Raw genomic sequence first — 16,570 nt, 5'->3', positions numbered from 1 at the left:
TTTCTAGAAAAACTTACCCCCAAACTCATCCCACAATACTAACACCTCTTCACCTCTCTGAGCTCAACACCTCACTCATTACAGAGGGATGTTGACTCAGTTTTTGAGGATAGCAAATGGGAAGTTGTGGCAGAGAAAATGGCCCACAGATCACCAGTGTGTGTGTGTGTGTGTGTGTGTGTGTGTGTGTGTGTGTGTGTATTTGAAGTGAGTGAATCGTTATGAAACAATGTGTGAATAGTGTGTGCAGTGCCTGATAGTGAGATATGAGTGAACAGTGGGGCATTAGATTATTTAAAAGTTATTTGTAAGAAAAGTATTGTATACCAGGAGTTAATTTAATGGTTGTCTCTAACTACAACTATAGGCCAATTGCTATACTATCTGTCTTCTCAAAAATATTTGAATACTGTATGTTAACTAGATTAGAAATATGTTTAAATTCTAACAACATAATCACATCTTTCCAATACGGATATCGGAAAAATAGGTCCACCACACATTCTCTGTATGCATTTCTAGAAAAGTGCTCAAGTCTCATTGACCATAAACAACCTGCTGTTAGTGTATATCTTGATCAGTCCAAGGCCTTTGACAAGGTCGACCACAAACTGCTGGTTTTGAAACTCCATAAGTATGGGATTAGAGGTGTAGCCCACAATTGGTTCCATAGCTACCTTGGTCAAAGAAAGCGATATGTGGAAATAAGAAAATCAGAGACATTCAGGCACTGCAGGTCTGATATACTACATACAACAAATGGCGTCCCTCAGGGATCTGTCCTTGGCCCTATTCTCTTCATTTTGTTCATAAATGATCTCCCACAACACATACCAAATGCCAGCTCCTTTCTGTATGCAGATGACACAAATATCCTGATAACCAGTAGAGATGACACATTGCAAGATGCAAATAATGAAACTAATTGTCATTTACAATCGTGGTTTGAAGCAAGTAGACTACTCATAAATATTCAAAGAAATTGTAAGTATGAACTTCCCTACTAAAAAAATCTAAACCCCTTCAATGCAGTTTTAGTTATAGGCAAAGATGACATTATGAACAGGCGGGAGACCAAATTTCTTGGACTTACCATCAGTAACACACCAAGTTGGAAACCACATATTGAGGCATTGTCACAAAAGCTTAGTAAAACCTGCTATCTGTTATGATCATTAAAAGACACAGCCAGTGTCAATACCTTGAAGCTGGTGTACCATGCCCTGTTTGGGTCACTCTTGAGCTATGGCTTAATCTTCTGGGGAAAGAGCTCTGATTCTCTCACAATTTTCAAGTTACAAACACATGTAGTAAGAAAAATGAAATGTAAAAAAAGAACTGAACACTGTAAACCACTATTTCAACAGCTAAAAATCCTGCCACTGCCATGCCTCTATATATTGGAACTAGCTTGTTTTACAGTACAGCACTTGGATGCCCTCGATAGAAATGCAGACAGCCACACACATGGCACCCGAAACAAAACACAGTTACAAATTATAGTGCACAACACAAAATTATATGCGAATGGGGTTAAATGTATGGGCATTAAAATATACAACCACCTCCCAACATACATAAAAACAACCAAAAACCCAAAAATTATGATAATTAAATTAAAGGAATTGCTACTAAATCACTATTTCTATTCCGTACATGAATTTCTTGAAACAAAATTTTAATTACTTGCAATAAGCTGTTTATTCAGTTGTAGATGTTTCTACTTAGTAAGATAATTTAAATATTTTATCTTGTCTATATTCTGTCTGTATCTCATATATGTATTCTGCTATGTGAACTATGTACCACAAAATTTAATTACTTGTAGTAAGCTGTATATTCACCTGTAGATATTTATACTTAGTAAGACGATTTAATTGTTGTTTGTTACTCATATTCTGTCTGTAACCCTTATATGTATTCTGCTATGTGCAGTATGCACCACCATCATCTCTCATTCACACACCACCTTATTATATATTTTGTCTATATATGCTATATGTATTCTGTTATGTGAGTTATGTGCCGCTACTGTCATCTCTCGTCATTTAATATCTTAACAAAATTTTTCAAATTAGCTTGTCCTATAACATGACGTGCTTTGCTGTACAAATTGTATGATCTACAGGACCAATAATAAATCAAATCAAATCAAACTGTATGTGTGTATTAATTAGCTCATTTTAAATTGGTCTAAGTTTGTACATACTTTAACATGTCCTATATCGTTGTAAAAAGAGATCTTTGGATGAATAAAGCTACTATTACTACTACTACTACTACTACTGCTACTACTACTATTACTAGAATGGAAATACTTCAGGAATGAAGGGCCCCGTTCAACAAAAAATAGAAGCTCTGAGTTTGTGACCGACTCAGCTGACATTGTGTGTAGTATTATATTTTTATGTAATGTGTGTGTAGTTTGTTCAAATGTATCAAATGGCTCTGAGCACTATGGGACTTAACTTCTGAGGTCATGAGCCCCTAGAACTTAGGACTACTTAAACCTAACTGACCTAAGGACATCACACACATCCATGCCCAAAGCAGGATTCGAAACTGTGACCGTAGCGGTTGCGTGGTTCCAGACTGTAGCGCCTAGAACCGCTCAGCCACCTCAACCAGCTGAGTAGAATGTGACCAATGTGTAGTAATCAGAACTGAGAAATGAATTAGTTATGAAATGCCCATTTTTTACATTATTCAGAATGTGTTTATATAAGAGTATTGTACACCAGAGCTAAAATGAATTAGGTTGTACTGTTTTAAGGAGACTGACCTTGCATGCAAGAAGGTAAGGACGACAATATTCATTTCACATCCTGATTTCTGTTTTTGGTAGTTTTTGTAAATAATTTCAGGGTAGTTTCTAAAATTATGTGTCCTTCCAATATGTCTTTCACCCTTGTTAAACTATTAAGTATCTAAACGCCTGTATAAATGAATATTTATTTTCTTATACTGTATTACCACATGGCCAATATCGTGATAAAAGTAACTTGTAGACAAAAATAACTACTACTGTAGGTGATACTACTACCACAACTATTATTGCTATAATACTGCCTATTTGTAGAAAACTTCATACAGCTTACAATACTTTTTTTAAAAGCATCTTTAAATTATGTAGGATTCTACTGCTTTCAAAGATTCAGAAGTTGTAGTAATACAATACTCACTTGTCACAAGGAGAAAGCACAAAACGAAGTTTTCCAGCCAATATTTGTATCTGTGTTCCTAACTGGTCTGATTAGCAGGAGCAAAGACTACTAACATGTGCACACTTTACATGAAACGTACTTCTCCTGCAGATTAGTAACTTTTGAAAATAATCCAGTTTCCTTTATATAAAATTAAAAATGCATGTAACAATAAGGTTCTTATGAAATAAATATTATGATATACAGGTAACTTGTACACATTCCAGAAACATTGTACAGTGCCTCCTACAATACAGAAGAATGTATGTATTCTAAAACAATACTGGTATGTGGTTTCTGTTCAAACAGAACGGAATTATTCAGTTAAAATCATTTCCACCTACTGCAGAACAATCAGAGAAGGATTTATTGTTACACAACAGTGTACAATTCTCATAGGGTTGAGGTTACTGCAGAATAAATTCCTTTCAGATAATGATAAGACACATTTACAGAAAATTCATGCAGATAAAAATATCTCTTCCACTATGAAACTGTTTCATTGTGTATATGAAAGTTTATTTGTTATAGGAATTTCCTTTGCTGTCAAATTCTGGAAGTAACACAGGGAACTTTCTGGTCCATGTTGATGTATACAGTGGATATTTACAAGGAAAAGTACATCAAATGATCTAGACTACACTCACAAGTGTCACTGTCAGTCAAGTCTGGAGGGAGTAGCCTATGCTGCTTAAGAAGTTAGTTCAGTTCACTGCTGCAACTTTAGCGTTTTTGTGATCAATGTGCCTATTTTAGATGAAGCAACTCCACAAACGCTTTCTAATGTGATCAATTTATGAATGAATTACCTGACTTCATTCTCTTCTTTCTTTTCATCTGCTAGCAATAGAAAATTAGCAAAAGTTTTGTAAATATTGTTAAACAATGTTTCAGTTCACTTCAGTATCGTCTGTGAATTTTCTGATCATGCATGCACATGCTATTTCATTCAGAACGTATGAAGCACGAATACCAAACACTAAACAGAAGGGCTTCTGAGCAACTAAGAGGCATGTAGAAAAGGTCAGTTTACCTGGCTGTCTGTGTAGCCAAACAAATTGCAAGACCAAATCAAGTGATACCTGACTTAATCGTTTGAGGAAGATTTTACAGAAGATGACTTTGTACATATAGTGGTTGGAGTGGGAGACAGTTGAGACAGTGACACAGCATATGACATGCATGGTGACCAGGCCACATACGTGAATAGAACTTTGAAGCAGCCGATTTCAAACGTTTTGAACAGGTATTTGTTGGGACTATAGTTTCATAGCGTTTCACTAGAGACTAGACACCTAAAAAGGACTAGGAAGGGGAGGTTGGTATAACAGATTAATTAATGAAAGTATTTGGGGGGGGGGGTGCATGTTTTAAATACCTGTTTTCATGAGTAGGAGAAGTAGTTCTTTTTTAGCACAAGTCCAGACACCATGTTCCCCAGCCTAACAAATGTATCCATCGATTACTAAACTACTTGAGCAAATTCGCACAAGTTGCATCACACTGAAAGGCACACTTACTAGATGTTGTGAAGAAAATCATAGCAAAAAGCAACACGGGACATTTCACGCACTTAAAACTTTCCCATCAAAACGTGAAATCAATAAAAAATGAAATATAGCTGTCTGAAGTAGTGCTCTAGTGTATGCGTGACTGTTGTAGAGACAGAAATCCGATATGTAATACTATCTTTGAATGAGAGGGTAGAATTTTGCAATAAGAATAATAGTACTGCCTCATGCTCTTTTTGAGCTCAACGTCCCATTCATTAATGAGCGATCCTGACCCATTATTTCAGGAGCCAAATGAGAATTTGCATTACAATAATGTAAATGAAACGTTATGTCAAGACCCTGATGTCCCCTGATAGCATGTCGGTGTAAAGCGAGTGAGTGACGTGTACAGAAACGAAGGACAGTGTAATGGTAGATTCTTACATCATGAAACAGGACGATCCAAATGAGATTGTAATGTTTATCATGGATTGGCCTTGGATTCAGGACAGAGGCTCCAATGCTCAATCAACCATCCTGATTCAGGGTTTCCATTGGTTCACCAAACTCCTTCAAGCAGATTCACAGATCTTTCCTACTACAAAATCATTACCAACTACATGTCTCTTCCCTACGAAACTATATGTACGTAAGCTTGAATAATTTTTTTTGGGTTCCATGGGTTCCTTCTTAAACTGTAACACCACAATGTGACCACTACCATTAAAGCAGTATTACATTGGCGAATAAATCTACTACCAGTGCCACTAGCTTTACCCATATTCTGGAGAATGGGCAGTAGGTTGCTGCATGGCTGATGAAAGATAAAATAAATAGAGGTGGTAAAATGGAAATGTCGTGTGGCTAGGGTCTCCCATTGGGTATACCGTTCGCCTGGTGCAGGTCTTTCGATTTGACGCCACTTCGGCGACCTGCGCGTCGATGGGGATGAAATGATGATGATTAGGACAACACAACACCCAGTCCCTGATCGGAGAAAATCTCCGACCCAGCCGGGAATCAAACCCGGGCCCTTAGGATTGACAGTCTGTCACGCTGACCACTCAGCTTCCAGGGCGGACTAATAGACGTGGTGAAGCGATAGCTACTGTATTGGTGGTGAAACGATAGCTACTGTATTATCAATATGCACTGTGATGCAGAAAACGACAATTAAGTTTTTAATAATAAAGGTATAAAAGATCACTGAATTCCATCACAGAATGAGTATGAGCTTTTGCACAGCAGTTTAAGGTTTGTAAAGATACAAGGTTAATGTTAAATATGGCTGGAGTGTGACAATGCCATCTCCCCTGAAATTTTAGTTGCAGTACCTGATTTGTAGCTTAGCCCAAAACCCATGGTCTAGGTTGTGCTGGAGATTGATAATTTGGTTGTGAGATGACGAAACCAACGAATGTGATGTTAAACAAAAGTTGTGGTAAGAGAATAAATAGTCATGTTTCCTTTCATTAGGAATGTGGAAAGCACTCAACAACTGTGATAAGACTTCCAAATGATAGAGTGCTGCAATCAATCGTCCTTTCCTTTCAGGATTTATGGAAGCAAAGCTAGATTTCGGCTAGTGCCTAGTCACTGCCAGTACACTATTTCCGAGCTTAAATACATGTCCCTGTAGGCCGACGTGCCTAGTCAAAGTCACCTATGATAGTTGAGTGGGGGTTTTCATGTCTCTGAACCTCATCTCGTACAGTGCCACCTCTCACAAGTTCCAGAAGTTCACATTAGAATGGATAACTCAAATAAGCCTACAGTGTCCTTCTTAAGTCTCGAATTTGTCATCTTACACTGCCTGCCTTCAAGTCAGGTAGTTGACTGACTTTCTTACTATGCTCCTAAACCACTACATCAAAGTTTCAGCACTCAGATTCCAATCTGGTAGTGTACCATAGAAAACTGTCAATTAACACCCTTCACACATACAGTTCGACGGAATGACTAAAGCATGTTATATAAAACCAAAGCTGTTGCGTCCTAAGACTTCATTCTTAGATTACTTATGATCAGTAGCTTAATTTTAGAGCACCTAAAATTAGAGTTTTTTAAATGTTGTAGACTAAAGACCAGTTAAAGTAACTTGTGTATGAAGTAAAACTCATTTCCTTTAGGCTATTATCTCAAGTCATGTGTTATCTCGTAAACTGGTGAGAGAGTAGGGCTAATATTTTGTCATGGCCTAGCGCAGCATGCATGCAGCTGAGCTGTAATTGGGCTCCTTATTATCATTTCGCGAACATCCAATCTAATGTGGAACTAATGAAATATTTTACGTCCCAGTGAAACGTAATTGGATGTGTACACGTCCGAAAATTGTTAATAATCGGGGAACCACAGATGGTCTCTGTTTAACACTGTGCTACTTTGTATCACCGTAGAACATTTTCACCATTAGAAAGACACTACTTTTCTCGGAGATCGTAATATCAATAAATAAGGTCTCACATACCAACCCCATAACTTGTCCATGGTGTCTGAGAAAATTTCGAAATAAAATCACCTTCGAGTATAGACTTTTAAACGGACAATAATAAAGAAAGAGAGCCCATTGTGTCTAGGAAGAATCATAATTTTTCACTTTTAGATACAACATGAAAATATTCGTACCCTGAGTATCTAACTCTCATAGAAATATTACTATTTGCTAAACATGTGGATGGACATAGCGCACTCACACATTCAAGGGCCATTAAAGTTTCTACTTTCAGTCTTGGCGCCATATCCAGCATACTCTCACGGTGACGAACAATTATCATGAGGTCGCCACAATGGAGGTAAAACAAAGTGAGATGGCGCTGCGTATCCCAGCCCTACTACGTTTTGAAGCCATGGGGGCGTGGCTCGCCGCCATAACACACTGACCAAAACATTGCCAGTGTGCTATAGCGCTGTATGAATTTACAGTCGCTAATTGCACCATGAACGTATGTAACGTCATGAAATTGGTTGTTTCTAAGTTTTTGTTTAAAATAAAATCTCTTTAAGGTTAAATCTCATTTTTTTTCTGATTGAAAATAGTGTTTAGTGCAATATTGCGAATAGCCAGTATATGCCAGTCTTCAATATAAATGATACAATTTTGTTAATTTAGTAATAAACGTGAATCACAAACTTAGGTTCTTTCTTTAGTTATTCTTATGATCGTCTGATACAACAACCCGATTGGACGAATCAGTTGCAAATTTACGAGAAGTGATAATGACCTTCCCCGATTTTCCAGACATACAAACCAATACTTTTCAATTGTTTGAGTTCAGAATGATGTATTGTAGCAGCTATTTACTGATGTGTAACAGACTGATTGCAGTTCTGACACCACCCGTATCTGAAGAGGTAACCAAATGATCTGTCTCTGTTGTTAATTATTTAAGCAATGAAGAAGCAGATTAATAAATCTGATAAAATAACTCAATGTGAGTTAATGTTTAGCCAACAACGTGTCACATTGTGCACAACTTCATTCTATTGTCAAATGGAACACAACTGCAGAATCTCAATAAATATAAATTAGGAGTTTGTTACCCACAAAAAAGGTACATTCAGTTAGGATAACATTGACCCTCAGGAAGAAAACAAAACTATTTGCGATATAGTTCATACTCTAATCAACAAATGACCACGTTTCTTCTCTTAAGTGGTATGCAGTAGCTCTAGTATGAGGCTAGTGCTCTTTTTATGGTAACTAACAAATCAATTGCGGCTGCAGCACTTGCTTCATGACATGTCTGTTAGCCAATGCTGTATAACAGTGTTCAAATTTCCATCTGTTATGGGAGTCATTTTAATATTAGTAAGGAGTTTGAGTTATTGTTTACTTACCTTTGGTTATAATTTATTATTTTGGTATGAAAGAGATTTCTTAACGAGGCAACAGTAACCCATGTTTTTAGGTAACTTAGGTATAAAAAATTTTACATTGAGCTTTGTTTACTTTGTTCCCTATTTTATAATTTTCAGTCTTTTAAATCCAGTCCTTTCTAGTCAATCTGTCAGGTGTTTAGTGTGGTACAAAATCAAATGATGAAGGAATTACGACAGAGATCTTGGACCAAAACCTTGTATCAGAGTTTGACAATGTGGAATGTCTCAATAAGTAAGCAGAAGCTTCGTTGCTTGGGAATGACAAAATTTTGTAAACACTGAAACTAGGTTTCACTTTTGAAATCATTGTCCTAATAAGAGTGTAGCCTATATATTCCTTATTCATTCATAAAAAGTATAGTAACTGGGAATGAAATAAAGCATAAACATTAATTACTATATTCAAAATTTTATTCAAGCAAAAAATCTTTTCTTGATATGTTGTTATCCACTTTATGTTGAATTGTTAGTTATTGGTATACAGAAAAATTATTACAATGTGACTGTTTTCAGTTAACTGCCTTTTCGCAAGATAGTGGAATTTAAAAATCACACAGTTTTATGTACGAAAATATTATTATATAAAAGTAAACATCAAGACTTAAGTGTACTGAAAAATGTGTGTCCATTATGAATCAGATTTCACCAAACAACAGAACTGAAACCATTAGAGATGTAACTCTGCAAGTAAATCATTTGTGACCAACACAGTCTTGAACCTAGGAGTTTTTCAGTCCTACGTGAAAACAGTATTAGTGAAACCAAGCATCAAAAACCCAGAAGCCTGAGTACTGCTACACAAGACCCAATTTAGATACTGGTAATTACACTGTGCTTACCTGATATTCCTATAAAAAACCTTCGATGCTCTCTGCAATATTGTGCCACAAAAACAAGGTTAATCTAACCACCTTCAGAGAGATAGTGGAAAGGTAATTAGGCTACTAACAAAAAGACACAAAACATGGCATGTTCCAACACTTCTACAAAACAACACTACTTGATTTCAATATCCGAACCACAGAAAAAGTTCTCGCTGGTAGCCATGGTTGCAGCCATGGAGGTAGAATAAGGGGAGATGGCGCTACATACTTACTTACGCTGTATGTCTTTTTGAAGCTAGTGATAGGGCCCTGCCGCCATCTTGGATCCCTCAAAACTTTAGCAGACGATGGTTTACAATTTCTTCATGTTCGTTACTTCTGCCGTGTGCACTCGATATTTATTTTATGTAGTAAATGTTGCACTGTTTTAGTAAACAACACAGCATAAGGAGTGCCACTTGAAACGTTTTTCTGGTCTTTAATCCGTATTCGATACAGTAATACGACACGAAAATATGACGCTTCTGGCCTCAGTACTGTAATTCCTTTTTGTTTATACACTTTGAATAAACCGAGAAGAGAAGTATGTACTATGAAAAGGGTGCTTTCGTAATCCAGTTCCATTCACATTCATTGTGTTTGTGTCGATAATTCATAAAGCCAGAACTACAAAAGCAATGATTGATAGTTTAGAGGCTCCGATTTGCATTTGTTGCATTTTCAAGTCAAATGCAAATTTCAAATGCTCAAGTTTGCAAGAAACTTAACTTATTTCCTCTCTTGTCCCATAGATGTATGCAGATATGATATAAACAAGCCAGCTATCATGTCACCAAAATTTGCAAAAAAATGGTTCAAATGGCTCTGAGCACTATGGGATTTAACATCTGAGGTCATCAGTCCCCTAGAACTTAGAACTACTTAAACCTAACTAACCTAAGGACATCACACACATCCATGCCCGAGGCAGGATTCGAACCTGCAACCGTAGCAGTTGCGCAGTTCCGGACTGAGCGCCTAGAACCGCTAGACCACCGCGGCCAGCCAAAATTTGCAATAACCCTAATGGCATACGTAGCTGAACTCAGACGTTTCAGTAGACCATCAATGCGTTGTTTCCAGTTTAACCTCTCATCAATGGACGCAACTAAAAATTTTGAAAATTCCACCTTAACTTCAGACTTCTGTTCAAAGTCTATATTTATTACTGGAGTTGTGCCATTTACTGTAGGGAACTGTATATACTGTGTTTTATCAAAATTTAAAGAGAGTCCGTTTGCTGAAAACCACTTAATAATTTTGTGAAAAACATCATTTACAATTACATCACTTAGTTCTTGGTTTTTGGATGTTATTACTATACTTGTATCATCAGCAAAAAGAACTAACTTTGCATCTTCATCAATATGGAATGGTAAGTCATTAATGTATATCAAGAACAGTAAAGGACCTAAGACCGAACCCTGTGGGACCCCATACTTGATAGCCCCCCAGTTTGAGGAATCAGCTGTTGTTTTAACATTACATGAACCACTTATTTAAACTTTCCGCATTCTTCCAGTTAAGTATGAATTAAACCATTTGTGCACTGCCCTCCTCAAACCATTCTGATTTAGCTTATCTAAAAGAATTCCATGATTTACACAATCAAAGGCCTTTGAGAGATCACAAAAAATACCAATGGGTGATGTCCGGTTATTCACAGCATTTATTATTTGATCAGTGAAAGTGTATGTAGCATTTTCTGTTGAAAAGCCTTTCTGAAAACCAAACTGACATTTTTTTAGTACTTTATTTTTACAAATAAGGGAGGCTACTCTTGAATAGAATACTTTCTCAAAAATTTTTGATAGAGCTGTCAGAAGAGAGATTGGGTGATAGTTGTTGACATCCGAAGTATCCCCCTTTTTATGCAATGGTTTTACAACGGCATATTTCAGTCTATCGGGGAAAACACCCTGCTCCAAAGAGCTATTAGATACGTGGCTGTGAATCCTACTTATCTGTGGGTAATAAGCTTTAAGTACCTAGCTGGAAATGCCAACAGTTCCATAAGAGCTTTTACTTTTCAGTGAGTTAATTATTTTACTGATGTCAGAGGGAGAGGTTGGTGGAAACACAGTTGTTTCAGACTGCACAGGTACGGCCTCTTCTATTAGTGGCCTTGCCTCTTCTAGTGAAGATCTAGATCCTATTTTCTCCACAACATTTAAAATAATTATTATTGAAAATAGTTTCAATTTCTGATTGTTTGTTAGTACACTTGTCATTCAGTTTTATGGCACTAAAGTCTTCCTGTGTTCTTGGTTGCCCTGTTTCCCTTTCAATGATATTCCAAATTGCTTTAATTTTATTATCAGAGTTACTGATCTCAGACATGATACACATGCTTCTGGACTTATTAATAGCTTTTCTTTGTACCGCACAATAGTTTTTATAATATTGAACAATTTCGGAGTCAGTAATCCCTCTTGCTGTTAGATACAGTTCTCTTTTACGGTTGCAAGATATTCTTATTCCTTTAGTTAGCCAAGGTTTTTTATGTGTATTCTTGAAATTCTGTTTAACTGTTTTCTTGGGAAAACAATTTTCAAATACCCTTGAAAATGTATCGTGAAATAAGTTATATTTGAAGTTTGCATCGGATTCCTTATACACTTCATCCCAGTCTAGCTGCTGTAGGCTTTCCCTAAAGTTTGCTATATTTATATTGTTAATTGAACGCATTGCTTTGAAATTCTGATTTGATATACTGCATGGAGCTATGTCATGTACTGTAACTAGCTGTGCACCATGATCTCAAAGACAATTCTCAACAGGATAAGCATTTATATCCTTAAATTTATCTTGGTCTATAAAAAAGTTATCTATCAATATCCTGCTGTTCTTTGTTATCCGAGTAGGAAAATCAATGACGGACCTCAAATTGAAAGAATTGAGTAATACTACCAGGTCGTTCTTCTTATTACACTCTTTCAGGGAATCAACATTGAAATCCCCACAAATGATAATTTGCTTCCCCCTGTCTGACAGACAGCACAACAAACCATCCAAGTTTTCTGGAAATAGCTGGAAATTCCCTGAGGGGGAGCTATACACTGTTACAATTATGAAAGTGCCATCATTTAGTTTTAATTCAGTGGCACATGCTTCCATATGTTGCTCTACACAAAATTTTTTAGTTCCTAAATTTTTTACACTGTGGAAGCTTTTGACATATACGGCAACTCCTCCTCTCATCATATTATCTCTACTTACATGTGAAGCTAATTTGTACCCATTGATGCTAACCTTTTGCATATCAGTGACAATGTGATGCTCAGACAGGCATAGTACATCTATTACACTCTCAGTTTCTATATCTTCTAAACAAAGCAGAAGCTCATCAATTTTATTCTTCAACCCTCAATATTTTGATGAAATATACTAACATTATTTTTCACTTTACTTTTGTGAGTATCTTGAACTTTTTTAACATCTTTAATACTTACCTGGCTGAGTTTCTCACTGGACACTGATCTTACACTAAAAAAGAGTTTCCACCATGAGATGTAGTTCCTCCCCCCTTTAAATTTCCTGCTATCAGCCCATCCAGTTTACCCTTCCCTTTCTTGTTGAGGTGTAGGCCATGTCTAGTATGGTCCCACCTACAGAGTGAATCAACAGGAACCACACCAATGTGTGACTCTGCACCAGATCCAAGTAGCTGTTCCAAATTCAAATTAACTCTCCTGACAGAAAAGCTCAAATGAGGTCGGTCGCGGTGCTCCAGAACCGACACAAACCCAACCCTGGTATGACTTGATGTTGATCCAATCTTTGCCAGGTCACACTCTATGCTGTACCCCAGATCTCTGTCAATACTGTTGCCTGGCCCACCCACAATAACCACGGCATCTTCCTTAGTAAAGCCTCTACATAGTGAACTTAAATCCTCTGTAACCTGACCCAGTCCAGCACTAGGTTTGAAAAAACTTGTGACCTGGTATTCTGACCCTAATTCATCCTGCAGAAGTTGGCCCACACCCCTAGCATGCGAACTACCTAGCAACAAGACTTTCTTTTTCTTTGCAGACTTTCCTACAGTCTTATTCAATTTGCTGCTGAAAGCTTGAGCCCTGTCTACATCTACTTCTGTGAGAGGCTCATCAGTTTCTGACTGAGGCAACAGGTCAAACCTATTTCGTACATTAATAACAAAGCTGTCAGAAGAATTTCTTGGCCTGTTCCTTATGCCTGTTGCCACTTCCCACTCCTGTTTACCCTTCTCCCCCCTTAACCTGCCCAGTTCTCGTCCAGCCTCATCTAACTCAGCCTGAAGGGCAGCAATTTTCCCCTCCTGTTCCACAATCTTTCTATCCCTACTGCATGGCCTACAGAACCACTGATGAGTCTCGCTCATTTTCCCAATTCCCACGCCACTACAATCGCCCCAATGTAAAAAGTTACTACATCCATCACACCAGACCTCGGAGCTAACGATTCTACGGCACGTCAGGCACTGTACACTCATGGTACAAATCGATTTTAGTGACAGAAAGACAATTAAGTTATCAGAAAACAATGAAAATACGTGTACGAAAAATTAGGCCTACTCGCGACAATGTAAAAAGTGGTTCAGAAGTTTATTACTGGAAATTGCTTAAGAGATGACGATGCTCTACAGCTATAAAGGGGCCGCAAACGTATTTAGAAAACTAAACTATCAGTAAATGCACTCAAAATTGCGGTATGAAGTTTAATCTGAAAGCTCAAAAGTTCGGCCTGGCCGCGATATGTAAACAAACGAACTTTACGTGATTACTGTGAAAAATACGCGAGTAAGACAAAAACCTTTAATGGTACGCTTGAGGAGCACTATAATTAACGTAATAAGTTAGTTTAAAGTATGAAAAACAGTTTATTACTACTTAAATTACTTATCTTGTACGAGAGCTGTGACTCAGACGTCCGTATAGCAGGTGCAGGGCTACCGAAAAGGAACAATGTGCATCATTTATTAAATACAATAAGGTCACGTTATTGGTTTGCCTTAATATAATGACTGCTTGATACTAGATGCCTCACACACTAGACCTATGTGTACAAATATCAGTTACTGACCTTTAAAGAGTACTCAATTTGTATAAGTTCCCCTGATTTTTTTTTCGTGCAATGCATTAGTTATTCTCTTGGCAGCAGGTTCTTGTCATCTCAGGAGGTATCTTGTGGCAATTGCTTTAATCAGCAGTGTAATATGATTTTCCAAGGAATGCTTATTTTTCATGTGGTCTGCTAACTCCTTGAACACTGGCTTGAATATGAATTCACTAAGCACCCCAGACCCAAATTTGGAAAAGAGATTTTTCAATGGAACTTTTGAGTTACCTGTAGTATAGCACCTGAACACTTTTTCTGCACGCACACATACATATCAACAATATCTTTCTATGGTAAAACCACACATCCTCTACTTTTTCTATGAACGAGTGAACATGGCTACAACCACCTCATAACATGGAGAAACATGGTTCACACAGTAAGGCGTATTTTTTTTTTTTTTTTTGAGTAATACACCACAGCCGGCCGGTGTGGCCGGGTGGTTCTAGGCGCTACAGTCTGGAGCTGTGCGACCGCTGTGGTTGCAGGTTCGAATCCTGCCTCGGGCATGGATGATGTGTGTGATGTCCTTAGGTTAGTTGGGTTTAAGTAGTTCTAAGTTCTAGGGGACTGATGACCACAGATGTTAAGTCCCATAATGCTTAGAGCCATTTTTAATACACCACAAACCCAGCTATATACACTACAGTCGGATGGCCTCTTCAGAGAGATAAGTTCCAGTAGCAAAGTAATTGTGGTCAGGTGTCACTGCTCTACTTTCCATGCTTAGTAACTGCCAACATTCTGAAGTGTGATTTACGTGATGTTCAACAGTGGAACTGTTGGAAGTAAGAATGGGAATTTCCTCCAAAAGTGTACAATTCCCTTTTACTGATCTAAGGATCTCACTATGAATTACTGGTGTCTTGTATGCTGCAACGAACTGGCGAGCAGTTGAATTGTTATTCTAACCACCACGACTTTGGATGGCACTAACAAACATTTCCAATTGGTCCTGGTAGCATTTGTACAGAGGTAGGAATCTCAGCTGAGGAGCATGAGCTTGTACTCCCACTAATTTGCTAAACATGAGTAAAACACAAATCCAATAAATCCTGTCTTTCTATCTGAGTCAATAACTTTGATTGCTTGAGGATTTGGACTGACAGTGAGTTCCTTGATGTACTTCTGTGCCTTTAAAACAAATCCCTCTACAGCACTATAATTTGCTGTATTTAATGCCTTCTTGAAACCACTTTGTAAAAGTATTCTGTAATTGCAGACAACATAGAGACAGCTGAAAATGCGTATAAATTTTACTGTTCCAGATGCCTCTTCAAATCCTGGGAGTTTCATATCACAACAGTACTGTATAGCATCTGTCACAGAATTGCTAAGCAGGTGAGTACCCAGTTGCACCTTCATTTAATTTTAAAAAAGAAACTTAAGGAGACTGGCAGAAATCTAGCTGCTGATCTGGAGCCCTTCCTTGATCTGCAGTTTATGTAACAGTTCCAAAAAGTGCCAAGAAATGATACAGCCTCGCTCATCGAAAAGTACTTTTTTATCTCATAAAGCACTGCTAACATGTTTGAACATATGTGGAGGGTCTAGGAATAATGACATCTCATGATCATTCCCTTCAACTGAGAAAGAACTTCTCTAAGTTTCACAATTGAGATCACAGCCTAAATATCTAGCCATTGACAAACTGCTAACTGAACCAACACATGTGAGTGAAACAACTTTCACACCACTTGAATTAGCAAGATCAATGCACTGTCTAACTATCTTGGCTTTTTGCCTCCCAGTTATACCAGCAGTCAAGAAATACCCAACTGGGAGCTTCCAAGAAGCATTAACAGCCACAAGCATGAGCACAAATGCTTCTTTAGAAACGGTCAAATTATCTGTGTCTACAGATACCCAATGTCCATATAACCGCAATAGCATGTATCATCATATTCTACATGTTGCCTGATGGCAATTACATCAACTACCAAGCTACACAGAGTTAGAAACTTTGTTGTGGGGTGCCAAGCTTCTGCCTTAATTACCTTAAACGCCTCAGATGTGAATCCAGGCGATCCAC

At 37.6% G+C, this 16,570-nt stretch overlaps 1 protein-coding gene across 1 annotated transcript; it reads right to left on the bottom strand.

Annotated features, from left to right (window-relative positions):
- Window positions 1-15,552: 15,552 nt before the first annotated feature.
- LOC126471175 (uncharacterized) lies at window positions 15,553-15,903 on the bottom strand. The gene has a single exon (XM_050099281.1). It carries the CDS (start codon window positions 15,901-15,903, stop codon window positions 15,553-15,555), a length of 351 nt encoding a protein of 116 aa, XP_049955238.1.
- Between the last annotated feature and the right edge of the window lie 667 nt (window positions 15,904-16,570).

This window comes from Schistocerca serialis, chromosome 3 (genome assembly GCF_023864345.2).
Source record: "Schistocerca serialis cubense isolate TAMUIC-IGC-003099 chromosome 3, iqSchSeri2.2, whole genome shotgun sequence".
Classification (NCBI taxonomy): Eukaryota; Metazoa; Arthropoda; class Insecta; order Orthoptera; family Acrididae; genus Schistocerca; species Schistocerca serialis.
The sequence above is the reverse complement of the archived record's forward strand: the minus strand, read 5'-3'. Positions and strand labels throughout refer to the sequence as shown.